The sequence below is a fragment of the Primulina tabacum genome, chromosome 7, assembly GCF_025594145.1.
Source record: "Primulina tabacum isolate GXHZ01 chromosome 7, ASM2559414v2, whole genome shotgun sequence".
Taxonomy (NCBI): Eukaryota; Viridiplantae; Streptophyta; class Magnoliopsida; order Lamiales; family Gesneriaceae; genus Primulina; species Primulina tabacum.
Window position 1 is genome coordinate 39,764,299 of NC_134556.1, and position 14,902 is coordinate 39,779,200.

Sequence of the window (14,902 nt, forward strand, 5' to 3'; positions counted from 1 at the left end):
ATAATGTACTTTAAAAATTAAGGCTACGGGAATTGAACCTTGAAACATATTATAATTATGAGTTTTAACTTGTAGAACTAAAGATTTTAAAATATTTTTATCATTTAAGGAGACTGAAAAATTTGGATAGCAATCAAAAGAAATTGGTCCCGTACACAGACTGGATTCAACAGAACTTAACAAGGAGTCTTCAAAGTTTGTGAATCTAGCATCTCTTAAAATAGCAAGAATAGAGGTATTTAATCCTTCTTTTGTTAAAGATTTTATCCCAACTTGGACTAATCCAATATGAAGGTATTTATAATTCTTTTCTCGGTGTTTTTGTAAAGAATTTTGGGAAAATAAATTTATTGTTTCAAATGGTTTTGTAAGTTGAATATCTCTTTTTTCTGTTTTGATTGTAAAATCAGTTTTGAAAAATTGATACCTTGAAGTTTTATAGATTTGATCTTTATTTACTTTTGGAATTTCCCAGTTATCAATTGATTTATCAAAATCTTCTATGACTATTTCTTCAGTATTTATTATCCTTCTATTTTTATAAGAAGTTGAAGTAACAGAGTTAAGAGAAGTAGATCTACAGAAAATTGAATTCATTTTATTAAAATTTGATACGGATCCATTTGTCGTGTTGGACTCAAATATTTTGGATATGAATATATAGAATAATTCCTTGTCTAGCCCTTAGTCGAGCCTTATTAAGATTGATTTTGGCCCAACATGTTGACCCATTGAGCTTTGCTTTTACCCGACTATATAAAGTACCAGAAGATGGGCCGAACTATTTATTTAAAGTTTAGAAGACCTTTTTCTCATCCAGATATCAAAATGTTCAAAAAGGCAAAAAGTCCATTTTAGTGTATGTATTGATGTGTGATATTTTTAATTTTATATATTTTGTTAGATCAATTATAGTTACGTAATTATTATTTTTGATTAATTTTAGTCATATTTTCAAAAATCATGTAACTAAAAGACCAATATTATACATGATTTTGACAAAATGACTAAAATTGATCCAAAAAACCTATGACTATAATTGATTTTACGAAACATATATATCCAAAAATGTCACAAACCAAATACATACAGAAATAAAATTGACATTTTGTCTTTTCAAAATGTGATTTTTTTAAAAAAAAATTAAATAACATATATACCCAGATATGTTAATTATAAAATCAAACCGGGCGGAAACAGAAATATGATTAAAGGGTGACTAAAATTTTTGAAAAAACAATTTACCAATAACATTCGTAGAGACAAAAAAATTTCCTTTTATATGTTTCATTGGGTTTGGGCAATGCCTATATTAAAATTCATTTAGGCTAGAGAAATTTTAATTTTTATTTTTAAAGAAATCTATCTATTCTGGACCAAAGCAGATCCTCACCTAAAATCGAACTAATCATTTAATGGCATTTCCAAAGTCCTGAGTTTGGAGCATAAATAATAATTGAAAACATTTAAAATAGTATTTTAAAAAAACCAAAAAACTAAAAAGTACATTCCTTACCATTTGGGTAAATTTCGAGATAATGAAAGAGAATAGAATTTAAATAATATTATATATTTCCAACTCTGATTTTTTTTTATTTGTCATGATTAAACGTTTGTCGTTAAGTCAAAATATATAGCTATTAATCAAAATATGGTTTTATTTTTTTATATTTGCGACATCGTATAACGTATATATTTGAGTGCTAATGAGTCGGACTGTTAATCACTTAAACTCATGAGTTAAGAGAGACGTGTGTCTATTTGCTGTCATGAGTTCGGAGAGATGCGTATCTATTTACTGATGTTGTCTCATAAATCTTAGATATCAGTCTTATCATTTATATACCGTCGGCTCTGTCATCAACAGAGACAATATTACCCATAAAGATCCAAAGTCGCTCTTTTATGGCCTGTAAATCAATCGGCACAACGTTAGCACATTGATGCACAAGAATTTCTCCGGAGGTCAATCATCATTCTACTTTCACACATGTACGTTTAACCTAACATTCTCCTTAAGAAGTATAGAAATATGTTTTTTTGAGACTTGAACAAATGACCTCGCTCTGATACCAATTTTTAATATCAAACACTTGTCAATATTCAAAAAACTATAGCTATTAGTTAAGATGGAACTTTAGTTTCTTATAATTGTAAAACCGCTCTCTGTCTACTTGGGTGTTAATGGATTGAGCTTTAAGCTCATGAACCTGAAAAATTCTCTGTCTATCTGCGGATATTATCATATATCATTTAGAGATGAATGTTATCATTTTTATTATTATTATCCATTAAGATTTTACATAAATCTTTTACATCTCATTAAACAAGCGGGTTCATTAACCAAAACGTGCGGTAATTTTGGTTACTGTTCCTGTATGCAAGTAATACTTATTATTTACACCTTCCCTCCGCTCCGCTAGCCACAGCAAAATTTTTGCTACGCACGAAACCCTTGAATTTCTGCCATTTTTCCACCCCTCAAATTTCCTGAAATTCTTCTCTTTGAAGAAAATTCTGGGACATTCATTTCTCTCTATTTAATTATTTTCTCAGGGGATTATATGATGGGAAGAAGGAAGAGAGGGGATGATATTAACACAACGCCGCCGCCGTCAGGTATTTTGTGATTTGCTCGGAAATTTTAAATTTTTTTTGCCCTCGATGTGTTTAAGTAAGAAGAATCGATCCCTAAATCATGTTGATATCTTCCAGAAAATATCAATGTTCTATCTTTTTCATTGTTTGACCAAAATTGCAATTTATTTCTTATGAAACCGGGAAGTAATGACTTATTGCACCATTTAAAAATCGGTTACATAGCTATGGTGGCTGTCATAAAATATAGGAGGACGCAGGACTCCATGCCAATTATGCTTTTGAATTCATTTTTTGAGTGAAAAATTTGGTCTTTAGCTTTGTAATTTGTATCATAGAATACTGTCCCTGATATCTTAGACACTGTCGCTGATATCTTTAAATTCTTTTTTGTGCCTGTTATTGGAATCCTCATCATTTTGGTCAACTTTCATTCATTTTACATGTCCAAAACTTAGAATCCTGAATAGTAAATGTAGTTGAACCCATGATCATGTCTGATTTCAAGGTTATCAACATAGCTAGAACTATTAGTGAACAGAAATGATGATATAAAAACTGGAATTTTACATTTCCAATTTCCAAGAGTAATATCATTTGAACTTAAGTTTAGCGGACAAAGTTTATCAATCAATAAAAGTTTTCCTGCTGAGGCAGAGTACATTAACTAAAGATGCAACAAGTATGTAAATGTAGCAAAATGCATGAGCGGAGCACAATGAACAGTCCTATATTTATATGAGAAAATTCCTATATTACAAAGAAAGGAATAACTTATTCTTCTGAACAGAATCTTGTGTATCAAGGGATTTTCTTAAATTAAGCACTACATAGAATCCTGTAGCCTCTTAACTCGCTATTACTTACAGAATATTTAATATTGCTAACATGGCACTTCCAAGTGTCTGCATGTATTATAAACGAAACTGTTTTTTTTCCCTCCCGACTTCTTGTCTTTACCAATTTTTTTTATCATCACGAGTTCTCCGTCCAACCGGATTATCTTGTCTTTACCGGATACTTGTCTTAGCCATCAATTGCCTTTAGCCATTATTTTTTTTTTGTTGCTGTTTAAACAAATTATGTCAGTTAATTGTTTGTCTTCCGGTGGATTGGTTGGTTCCGCAAGCTTCCAGTGAAACAAACTTTCTGGGTCCTTACACATTCGATGAACTGAATTGCAAATTTTGTAGTTCATTAACTCTGGCGTGATGACTTTTAAAATTTCATAATTTTGCTGTAAATATGATCAGTTTACGTACTTTTAATCAACCTCCTTCGGGATCATCTGGATACTACAGTGTATGGTTGCATTTTTTTCATATTTTGTTCTGTGACCAGAGTCATGCTCAGTAATTCATTGCACTAAATTTCTAGATGATTGGTTGAAATATTATTGATTGTGTTTTTTTTATTGTGACTTGCAGATTTAGTGCAACATCACGAAGAACGTCAGTTGAAACAGGTTCGCTTATCATATTCCAAAATTTTGCTATCTCACTCTCTCTCATATTTATAATTTGGAATTTTATTCATTGCAGAAATCTTCCGACCGGCCAGAAACCAGTGCTACTCAGCATGCACCATCCATCATGGATGTTACGGGAAGTTCTCTTACAAGACCACAAGGCCACCAATCACCTCCAAATCAAAATCATGGTGCTAGCCATGGAATATTATTGAGACATTCTCGTCATTACTTGGATCACAATTATTCTAGGCGAGGCTCGATTAACCACACCAGTGCATCTCCGTCTAATTGGAAGGGTACTTCCGTATATGATACGGCGAACTTATCCTTTAAACTGGCTAGTAAGGACCATTCTAGTTTTCAATACATGGGTACACTCTATATCACTTCGAGATAACTGCATCTTCAACTTCACGAGTATTTAGATGAAAATAACGCTTCTTTGGCTCGCAATTGAACCAATAACATCTATGGAGGCCAGGGTTAGTGGCCGATCATCCATCAGGAAAAAATTAAATTATGTCCACAATTTTTTTAAACTTTAGTCACACCCTGTCTCTCCTACGTTTATTTAATTTTTAATTAATTTTTCAATTATCAGAATGTAGGGAATTGATGTTCCATAAACTCAAAAGAATTCGGGCAAGATCGTCTACATCAAATGCAGAATCTGCCTATACGAGAAAAATGGAATGCGGGATATGCCAGAAGCGTTTGAAGAAGAAGTCCTTCAAATTTGACAACTCTAACTCTTCCAGTGAGCCCTCAGTTGTTGGTGTTTTAGTTTGTGGCCATGTCTATCATGCAGACTGCCTGGAACTGAAAACGATCCCCGAAGACATGCAGGATCCACCATGTCCAATATGCAAACACCAGTTATAATTGACCATTCCTAAATAGCTGAATAAGAGCAACCGTACATGTTTTCTAACATCAACCCTTTATCTGTAATATGGTTAGATGCAGTTATAGCGAGCGGATATAGTATATCCAGATTTGTGCAGTCTTATACTGGTTTCCAGCTTTTATGGAGTCAATAATATTGATTAGATGTATTTAGCTTTCAGTGTTAATTTGGTTGTAATAACGATACTCAAGCAACCTAATATGTGTGATTCATTTATGTTTTGAATTTGAGTTCATCATGAAAAAATTCGCATGCAAGAAGAACAAAAGAAGAAAGTTGAAGTACCCAAAAAATATTCGATTTCTTGAAAAAACTATGTATAATATGTGTGATATGGTCCCAATATTTCATCAAAGCGATGAGCGTTTTATGAAATACATGGAAAAAATATTTCTTTCATGCATGCATCAGTACTGTTATTTGACAGCAATTTATCTAGAACTCGGTGTAAGAATTATTTAGTGAGTAGTCTGATTTTCAAAACATAATGTTCTAGAATAAAGAACATACTTATAATTTAGGAGAATCCATATATGTTATTAGCATCTAAGCCGGAATTGGAGTAATCCAAGCCACTTTTTGTTTGGTATCTTTTTCGGCCTTCTTTTGTTCTGTTGAGACGTTCTTTTTGTTGCCAATTCTCCTATTGAAAATGAATCTCCATCCTGCAAAAATGCATGCATATATAAAAATTTAAAAAATCACTTGAATACATAAAAATTAATTAAAAGCAAACACATCCATGTTGCTAGAAATATAACAAAGAGGCTCATCTTACTTTTGTTGGACTACGTGTTGATCTTTAGTTCCTGGTGGAATGATTGCTAATAATTCATGTTTCTTCTGATCGGATTCTTTACCAATATTATGAAGAAGCGTTAATGAAGAGGATGACGACTTTGATGTATTCCCTTCCTCCATTTCCAAGCTCAACTGGACCTCGTATTATATATAAATGCATGTGATTCAATATCAGGAACATGGATATTCTAGATATATTTTCATTTTCGAGATATATACTTGCAATTACATCCTATTTTGAAAATCCAATTTGTCTTTTCATAAAAGAATCGGGTTTCTTTCGTTAATTTTGTTGATTTTCAAGAGTAAAATTAAAAAAGACATACTCAATCTCATCAGATGAATTTTATATTTACTTTACAATTACACAAATTTTGTGAAAATTATAGAGAATCCTGAATATGTTCCAAGATCTAAATCTGAACTAAACTGATAAGGTTTTAAGTTTCGAAATATTTAAAATGAAACAAAATCATATTTTCTTGATTAATTAACGTATCAGAATTTATATATCTATAGAATTATTTCAATATTGTAAATTAATTAATTATAAGTACTGAGAAGTACCTGCAACAAACGATTCTCGAGCATGGATAGCCGCTCCATAATCGTGCCTTTGTGTTGAACTTCATCTACAGCTGCGCACAGAGACTTGCATTCGTTTTCTTTCTCTCTTTTCTCACAAATATTTCTACAAAACTCCCTTCTTGACAAGCTATGCTTCCCTTCTAAAAGTTGAAGCTACACACATTTAATAATAAAAAGAACAAATATTTACTTTTTCTTGATATACAAATTGTCACAAACAATGTATGTGAAATAAACAAGCTAGCACATGAAAGAAAATTAAGAACTATACACAGACACACACCATGAGATCGATTCGATCTAATCTCGGAATAATCGGCGTAGCAGAGATTAATGTTTCTTGCAATGCTTCAACATGTTCCATGAAGATTAAACTCGATAGAAATCCAGGGGTTATTTTCTTGTTTTTTTGGGATCCTTAGTAGCTTGTGAAAGGAAGAGAGGAGGAGTTAAATAGGAGAAGCATTCATTCAATGATAAATAAAAAACAAGTACCGCATATATGTAATATGTGCCCATACTTTTTGTTATCGGTATTTATGGATTTCATACAATTTTCATTTTTTTAATGTGAATTTCAACTGCAATGGCTGCCTCTCCCACACTGCCATTGCAAATAATTATTAATCATGCAACTTCAATTATTGTTCCCATTCATAATACTTATTTATGAGAAAAATATTTTTTTCTTATCAGAAATATAAACAAGCAGATTTTCGAGAGTATATTTGTTGTTATATAATATAAATATTATTTAAAATTCAACTTTTCATCACTTCCAGAAAATAATATTGTCTTTCAAAAATAAAATTAAAAAATCCATTGTTTTTTATTATATTCTATCGTACTACATTAAAGTTTCATAAACTTTACTGATGGGAGAAATTATATATAAATCGATTATATATATTTGTTTTATATAATGCTTAACTTAAGTTTTGCAAAAAATAAGTGTTATAAATTATTATATCATCTATGTATATTTTTTTTTATTATCTCTATGTCATGCTCCATTCATCCTCTTATCTACGAGCCAAACCGAAAAAGACCAGGCAATCAACATTATAGTTAATCATGAAGTTTGGCAAATTGGCACAAGTCGCTATTAATTCTTGGGCCCAATATATAAACTATCAATCCCGGTATATGTGATTTGTGATCAATCTGTCGACATCATTATGGGATTGGGTCAAAACCTAAAAAAAATCGGGGATCCTATCCTCATTTCAGGTTTTCCCGCGGAACCCCAAATCCGTAGGAAAAGTTGTCATCTCCAAATGAAATGACCAAAATGCCACGTACTCTTGTATTTGTTTTAGACCCTGCTTGGTTTGGGGGATAGGAGGGATGGTGACGGACTGACGGGTCAGTTTTAAATAATCCGAAACCCAACCTGCTAACTATTATATTCGTTCGTCCCGTCTGTCAAATTTTTTTATATTTTTTTTCCAAATACAAAATAAAAAATTTAAAATCAATTAATCGTTAAAACTATTGTCAAAAATTATATTAAAAATTATATTAATAATATTTAGGAAAACTTATTATTACAAGTTAAAAACTATCAATTTTTAACCAATTCGATTATTAAATAATAAAAAAATTGTAATTATGTTTTTCCATATTAAATATAGTATAAAATAAAATTATGATTAAAACCTATGCGAGAGAAAACGGTGTGATTTTTTAATTTCAAGCTCTCCATATTTCTTCTTCACTCTGTTTTTGTTCACGAAAATTTGCAGAAGGAATTGGCATAATTTAGTTCGTTACCTAGTTATTAACTCAATAACCTCTACAAGACAAACTGGAACTGACTGGCTTGAAAATACTTGGAAAAATGTGAAAGTTTACGTACATCTATGTTTTTACTGATGCTTACTGCGGATTATACCTTTTTTCGTTAGTTGTGTGATTACTATTGCCAATATACATGTTCAATTTTATGTGAATTTTTTTAACAATAATTGTGTACTCAAATCCACGGTAATAAATTTGTATAAAGCATAGAGAAACCTAATGTAGCGATGGATTGTCTCAGTTCTTGTCGGTTAGCTGCTTAAAAAAAAAGAGATGTGTTTTATTGGTAGGGCGAAGGTTAATCGGGTAATTTTCATGTTATAACGTTGTAACTGTGCAAATTGTGATCGATAAAACATTTGAGCATGAAAGAAATGTTAATTAGTGATAACTTGAAAATGATGTAGCTCATCGCATGCGGCCATCTTGGTTGATCAGTTAGCATGAACTTTTATATATAATAATTGATATTATGTGTATTTCTTGTTAATACTTTACGAGTGTTATTAGATGTTCATATCATGTTTCTCGATATCTGTAAAAGTGTGTGAGGAGACAACTGATGTGACATTCCACAATATGAGTTTTTTTTTTTTTTTTTTTCTTTTAGAGGTCGTATATACTTGAACCTTCGTATATGAAAACAGTGCAGTAGATGCGTTTTTTTTTCTCTCTCTTGTTTTGAGTGGAAAATAGTTTAGTTACAAATTTTTGATACAAAAAATGGGTGAACAATCAGAAGTGATTACTTACATTGATGAATCTAATGAGGCCCGGTAGATCGATATAAGTCGTCGATGTTATTTTTTTTGATGAGCAGCTCGTCGTCGATGTCATTTTTTGTGGTTGTGCAGTCTGCCGTCGATGCTGTTTTTTGCGGTGTGCAGCGCGTTGTTGATGTCATTTTCTACAACGAGTATTGCATGGCGATCGACAATATTATTATCCGTAATGTGCATTGTCAATCCCTATTTTTTTTTATAACTTATGTGCACCAGACTCGCTCTCGATGCTAGTGCAGATGACTTGCTAATTAGTTAACGTTTTCTTTAAATTTATATATATATATAAATAACACTAAAATTTGATGGAATAATGCCTTTGACCGGCTTTAGATTTTCGAAGATTAGGAAGCTAGTGACCATATTTGACTTGAATTACGAGTCTCTACCAATCAACAACCTAACATTACATCAATAATAATATTTAAAGAGTGTGATAAAGTTATTATGTTTTAGAGTTTTTTTAAATCGTGTACGATGATTAACAAAAAAATGAAATTTTTGACTCGAATTTACTTATTTTTTTGATAATAAAAATAACTAGGTTCAGGCATTCGTTCGTTTGGGTTGAATTTTCAATAACTAAACCGATCTTTTTTTAAAAACATAAAATCGAACCCATTTTCTTCGTATATTTTTTTAAAAAAAGCAAATCGAATTTTCGAATTAATTCAATTTAATCACATCAACAACGTTCACACTCAAGTAAAATAAATTATTTGAATAAATCTATTACTACTAATTTCCTATAAATTATTTATATTAATTATTGCAACTAGGCCAATCAATGCCATGTAAGAAAATGTTTTAAAAATTTATTGGCCAATAATTTTGGTGACAAGGAGACCCAATGTAGGAGACAACAACGAAAGCCATGTCAAAACAACGGTAGGACCTCCCCACGCATCATTGCCACTCAGGAAGATCCGAATCTGTTCATCCGCACATTCCTAAACAACTGTCAACTTGTTGATCCGACGGCTGCAAAATCACACAAATTTATTCCGATGCATAATTTCGGAATCAAGAAATGGCACTCTCTCTCCTTATTTACAGAGGAAAAAAGACAGCCTTGTGCCGACTCGTTCTCACCTCTCTTGATTTCTCTGCTGTTTCTCAAAGATCCCTCTCTGTCATCCGAGAGTAACCCTTTTTCCTGGGGATTTTTTAAAGGCGCTGGATTCTTGATTTCCAAAGTATTTGTTAAGGTATGCGTGTTATTTTTTTGTGTCACGTTGATGTTGTACCATCATTCTTTAATTTATTATCGGAATAGAAGTTTGAGAGTGGTTTTTTCTTTTTCTTTTTCTTTGCTTGATTGCTCGAAGATTCTTTCTTACATGCATTTTATGTGTTATAATCATTATAATGTCTAGGAAATCTGACGTTCCCTCTTCTGTGTGAGAAGGGGAAAAAATTTAATCTCATCAATTTTTCAAGATTTTTCTTGTATTTTGATGAGTTATCTGTTGAGGAATTTTTTTATTTGCAGGATTCCTCCTCCATCTATATATACGAATTATATATACATTCGTATATATAGATAGGTATGGCGGCGAAGACAGCGTCACCGAGGAATGCTATAAACAACGTGATTGAAAGAGTTGGGGTGTATGGATTTGGCCAGAAGAGGTGCAAGTACGCCCTTGAAGATGAAGATGGGACCATGGAAATGGAGCAGATTGGGGCTGAGAGAACAAAAAATGTGCTGATTTTGATGAGCGACACGGGTGGGGGCCACCGAGCTTCTGCTGAAGCCATTCGTGATGCATTCCAGCTCGAGTATGGGGATGAATACAGGGTAAGCGTAGATAAAGTTTGATGAGTGTTTTGTTCTGATTCCCGTTGCCATATCTGCATAATTATGTTTGAATTTTCCGAGCTAAAATTTTCTGATATTTCTAGTTCTAGTTTGTCGACCAGAGGAATTCAATGAAGCCATTATATTAAAATTTCGTGCTAATTTAACTCGTTTAATTATCACTTTATTTAGCCAATGTCCTTGTTTCTTTGTATCATGCGTTGCGACTGTCATTTTAGTCTTTATTTCCAAGTTTTGGATGAAAGATTCACATGCTATTCTATATGATGAACTGAACAACATTTTTTACAATTTTTGTTGGTGGTTGCAATTTTCTCCCATCATCCTATGCAGCCACGGGTCACCCATGTGATTGTTTTCCAAACAAGTTAAGCGGACATATGCTGTTATTAAGTACAATTCGAATACTCGGTTTTAGAGCTAGGATTTAGATTGCTGGATATGATCCTTTACCGGGTTTTCTCACCCATTTCTTTGTTTTGTAAAGTATGATAGAAGTTCGAATGAATGTTTTCAACATGAGTAGTCTGATTAGAAGTTGCGTACTAGAATCCCATTCTTTCAGAACATTTCTTGATGTCCAATTCACATTATCATTTGTGTTACAGATTTTTGTTAAGGATGTCTGGAAGGAGTACACAGGATGGCCATTAAACGACATGGAGGGGCAGTACAAGTTCATGGTTAAACATGTTCAGCTCTGGAATGTTGCATTTCATAGCACGTCTCCTAGATGGATACACTCCCTATATCTTGCTGCCATTGCCGCCTTCTATGCAAAGTACGGTGAATTTTCCTCTTTTATTTTAAAACCTCGATTATTCAATAAAACTGCCCTGAAATACGTGATATTTCACTGTATAACTTGATCTATCGCTACATTTTATTCAATTTTTGTTTTTTAGGGAGGTCGAAGCTGGTCTAATGGAATACAAACCTGATATCATCATCAGTGTTCATCCTCTTATGCAGCATATTCCTTTGTGGGTGTTGAAATGGCAAGGCTTACAAAAGAAAGTCGTTTTCGTTACTGTCATAACTGACCTAAACACATGTCACCGCACCTGGTAAAAAAATAATTTCATCGAAAATTTTCTTGAATTGTTGAACTCATGACAGCACATTCTAATAAGCAAACACATTATCAACAAAGGTTTCAACCGTCGGTGAACAGATTATATTGTCCTTCGGAAGAGGTAGCGAAGAGGGCTTTGATCGATGGCCTCGAGGAGTCTCAAACTCGTGTGTTTGGCTTGCCAATTAGACCTTCTTTTTGTCGAGCAATTCTCTCCAAGGTGAATAGACCAAACTTGATGTAAGGCAACCATTTTTAGCATAAATTGCACCATCTGTTGTAGTTGATTAATTAATTACTTGTTTTTATATAGGATGATTTGAGGGTAGAACTCGAGATGGATCCAAATTTGCCAGCAGTTTTACTAATGGGAGGTGGAGAAGGGATGGGGCCGGTCAAGAAAACTGGAAAGGCACTCGGAGAGGCTCTATTTGACAAAGAACTTGAAATGCCAATCGGACAGCTAGTTATCATTTGTGGTCGTAATGAAAATCTAGCCTCCGCATTAAAATCATTGGACTGGAAAATCCCAGTTAAGGTAGCCTGCCATTTTTGTCGAAGATCTAGGAGACAACTCCTCTCGATGACCTCTTATTGCTAGAAATATTATTTTCAAATCTTGGCAATAGAAACTTAGAAGTTGTGCTGATTTGATTCGATGTAGATTAGAGGATTTGAGAAGCAAATGGAGAAATGGATGGGTGCTTGTGACTGCATTATCACAAAAGTATGCTATTCTTACCCTTCCCTGTATGTTGTTTCGGCGGCATCTTCTGCTACAATAGTCAAGAATTAAGGCCTGGTTTTATACGGGTTTTTGGGATGTTACAGGCAGGACCTGGTACAATTGCGGAAGCATTGATAAGGGGCCTTCCGATTATTCTTAACGATTATATTCCTGGACAAGTAAGTGATTCCGAATGCTCATTTCTTCAATGCCCACGTCTTCGCCTTTTACTTGAAGACAACATCTTTTATTCTCATTTCCCCACACTGGTTAGTGGGAAGAGTTCGAAAAAAGATATATAAGAATGCACAACATATGGCACTTCTCTACCGATTTGACACAATCATTTTTACACGACGAGGATGAATATGAAATAATACTTGGTTCATTTTGCCTTTTACAGGAGAAAGGGAATGTTCCTTATGTAGTTGATAACGGGGCAGGAATCTTTACACGAAGCTCGAAAGAAACGGCAAGAGTTGTGGCCGACTGGTTCAGCACGAAGAAGGATGAGCTCAAGAGAATGTCGGAAAATGCGCTAAAACTCGCCCAACCAAATGCAGTTTTCGACATCGTGAAGGACATTCACGAGCTTGCTTGCCAACGGGGTCCTTTGACAAACATACCGTACATGCTCACATCATCGTTTTCGAGCTTAATTTATTAAAGCGATGACAATCAAATTCCTCATAACCAGGACAAGTGTCTGCTACTTTGGGATTCCTTCATTGTGGTCGTAGCTGATGAAAGCATGCGTGCTGTTGTTTTTACCTTCAGAGTTGCTCCCAAGTTGAAGGTGGTTGAAAGTGGTGCTGTTGGATTGTTTTTAGGTTAGTTTGACTAATAGTGAAGCTTGCTTATTTGCTTGTTGCTTATTATTTTATTTGTTACTCAAAGGATCTCTCAATTTGAATATAGTAGTATTTTGTGCATGTTATTCGCCAATTGGCTGGTACTAACATTGGCTTTGGACGGTGAATCCACGCTATGATATTACAGTATATAGTCGTTGATTTCCTCATTCATATATATAAGACTTTTTGAGATCCATCAATTCGTCTAAGTCAATTGATATATAGAGGTTTGATGTCTTCAACATCCACTAAAAATATATATGTTGGGATGCTAAACATATCATAAGTCTTTGTATTTCCTTTATTTCATTCAAGTATTATGTATTTATCTACGAAAACACAATTTTATTACGATGTGATATTTGTTAAATGGTCATATAAGTTTGTCGATTGGTCATGTAAATATTCAAATTTAAATATTGATCACGTTAGTTAGGTTGTGATTTGACTTTTGATAAAAAAAAAAAATTAACAGTGTTGATGAATCATTATTTTAAGATGTTAGATCAGTATTTTTCAGTGTCATGTCAACATTATAAAAAAACCAAAACATAACTTATATAGATAAATTTAAATAGTTATTTTGACTATTTTTATGTCATTGTCATTTGTGCCTGGTAAGAAACGTTTGACGTTGATAGCAAACTAGTATTCTCATTTTAAGTGATTGAATGATCATAAGATGATAATGGAATCTAAATTATTTATCTATTTTTTGTAAGCAACGCGTACACGTGTCACGCCCCAATAGGCTCGTGGAGATGGGATTTGACGTTTGTACATTATTTAACATAAAAAGATTATTTGTTTCCAAAATATATTTTCTTCCATTTTTAGGTAGAGCACAAGCAACCATGTGCATTGGTTAATGTTGGTGGGCTCAGACGTTGCTTGTGACCAATTGAGTTGAAAAGAGGCCAAATGTTCTTATAATTTGCATTTTTTTTATTTTTTTTTTGTTAATGATAAATTTTCAAATTTAATCCTGTAATTTAAATAGTTTTTTTTCTTGTTACAATGAATTTTCATTTCTAGTATCATAATATTTATATGTTTTTCATTTTTTGTCCTTTAAAATCATATGTTTTTTTCATTTTTAATCATTTTTTACGGACAAACATATCGAACTCGGATAAAAAAATTGCCAAAAATCGAAAAAAGATATAATTTACATGATCACAAATAAAAAAATTAATCATAAAAGACCAGAAGTGAAAACGAAATACAAGTTATATAACAAAAAATACAAAGTCATTATTGGTCAAAATTGAAAAAAATTATAAATTGAAGGACTAAAAATGTACATTTTCTGATTGAAAATATTTCAAATCCTGCCCATTTTTAAAACAATACAAATTTGGTTCTTTGTTGTGTATTCAACTATGGATTGTTCAATTTTATATTAGATTTTGAATCAAACCATATTATATCGATTTTATAAAATTTCAAAAAAACCAAACAATGAATTTTTTATAGC

At 32.6% G+C, this 14,902-nt stretch overlaps 2 protein-coding genes and 1 long non-coding RNA gene across 3 annotated transcripts; 2 read left to right on the forward strand and 1 right to left on the reverse strand.

Moving 5' to 3' along the window:
- Positions 1-2,384: 2,384 nt before the first annotated feature.
- Positions 2,385-5,201, forward strand: LOC142552002 (uncharacterized). The gene is made up of 4 exons (XM_075661560.1): positions 2,385-2,619; positions 4,026-4,063; positions 4,140-4,410; positions 4,671-5,201. Exons 1-4 carry the CDS (start codon positions 2,565-2,567, stop codon positions 4,949-4,951), a joined length of 645 nt encoding a protein of 214 aa, XP_075517675.1. The 5' UTR covers positions 2,385-2,564; the 3' UTR covers positions 4,952-5,201.
- A 553-nt stretch (positions 5,202-5,754) lies between these two features.
- Positions 5,755-6,854, reverse strand: LOC142551006 (uncharacterized). The gene is made up of 3 exons (XR_012821459.1): positions 6,649-6,854; positions 6,345-6,518; positions 5,755-5,909 (listed from the first exon to the last, which is right to left on the reverse strand). It is a non-coding gene; the product is annotated as an uncharacterized LOC142551006 (long non-coding RNA).
- A 3,069-nt stretch (positions 6,855-9,923) lies between these two features.
- LOC142552003 (monogalactosyldiacylglycerol synthase 2, chloroplastic) lies at positions 9,924-13,288 on the forward strand. The gene is made up of 9 exons (XM_075661561.1): positions 9,924-10,155; positions 10,440-10,748; positions 11,378-11,550; positions 11,675-11,836; positions 11,923-12,064; positions 12,158-12,382; positions 12,509-12,571; positions 12,676-12,750; positions 12,975-13,288. Exons 2-9 carry the CDS (start codon positions 10,497-10,499, stop codon positions 13,236-13,238), a joined length of 1,356 nt encoding a protein of 451 aa, XP_075517676.1. The 5' UTR covers positions 9,924-10,155; positions 10,440-10,496; the 3' UTR covers positions 13,239-13,288.
- Positions 13,289-14,902: the final 1,614 nt, after the last annotated feature.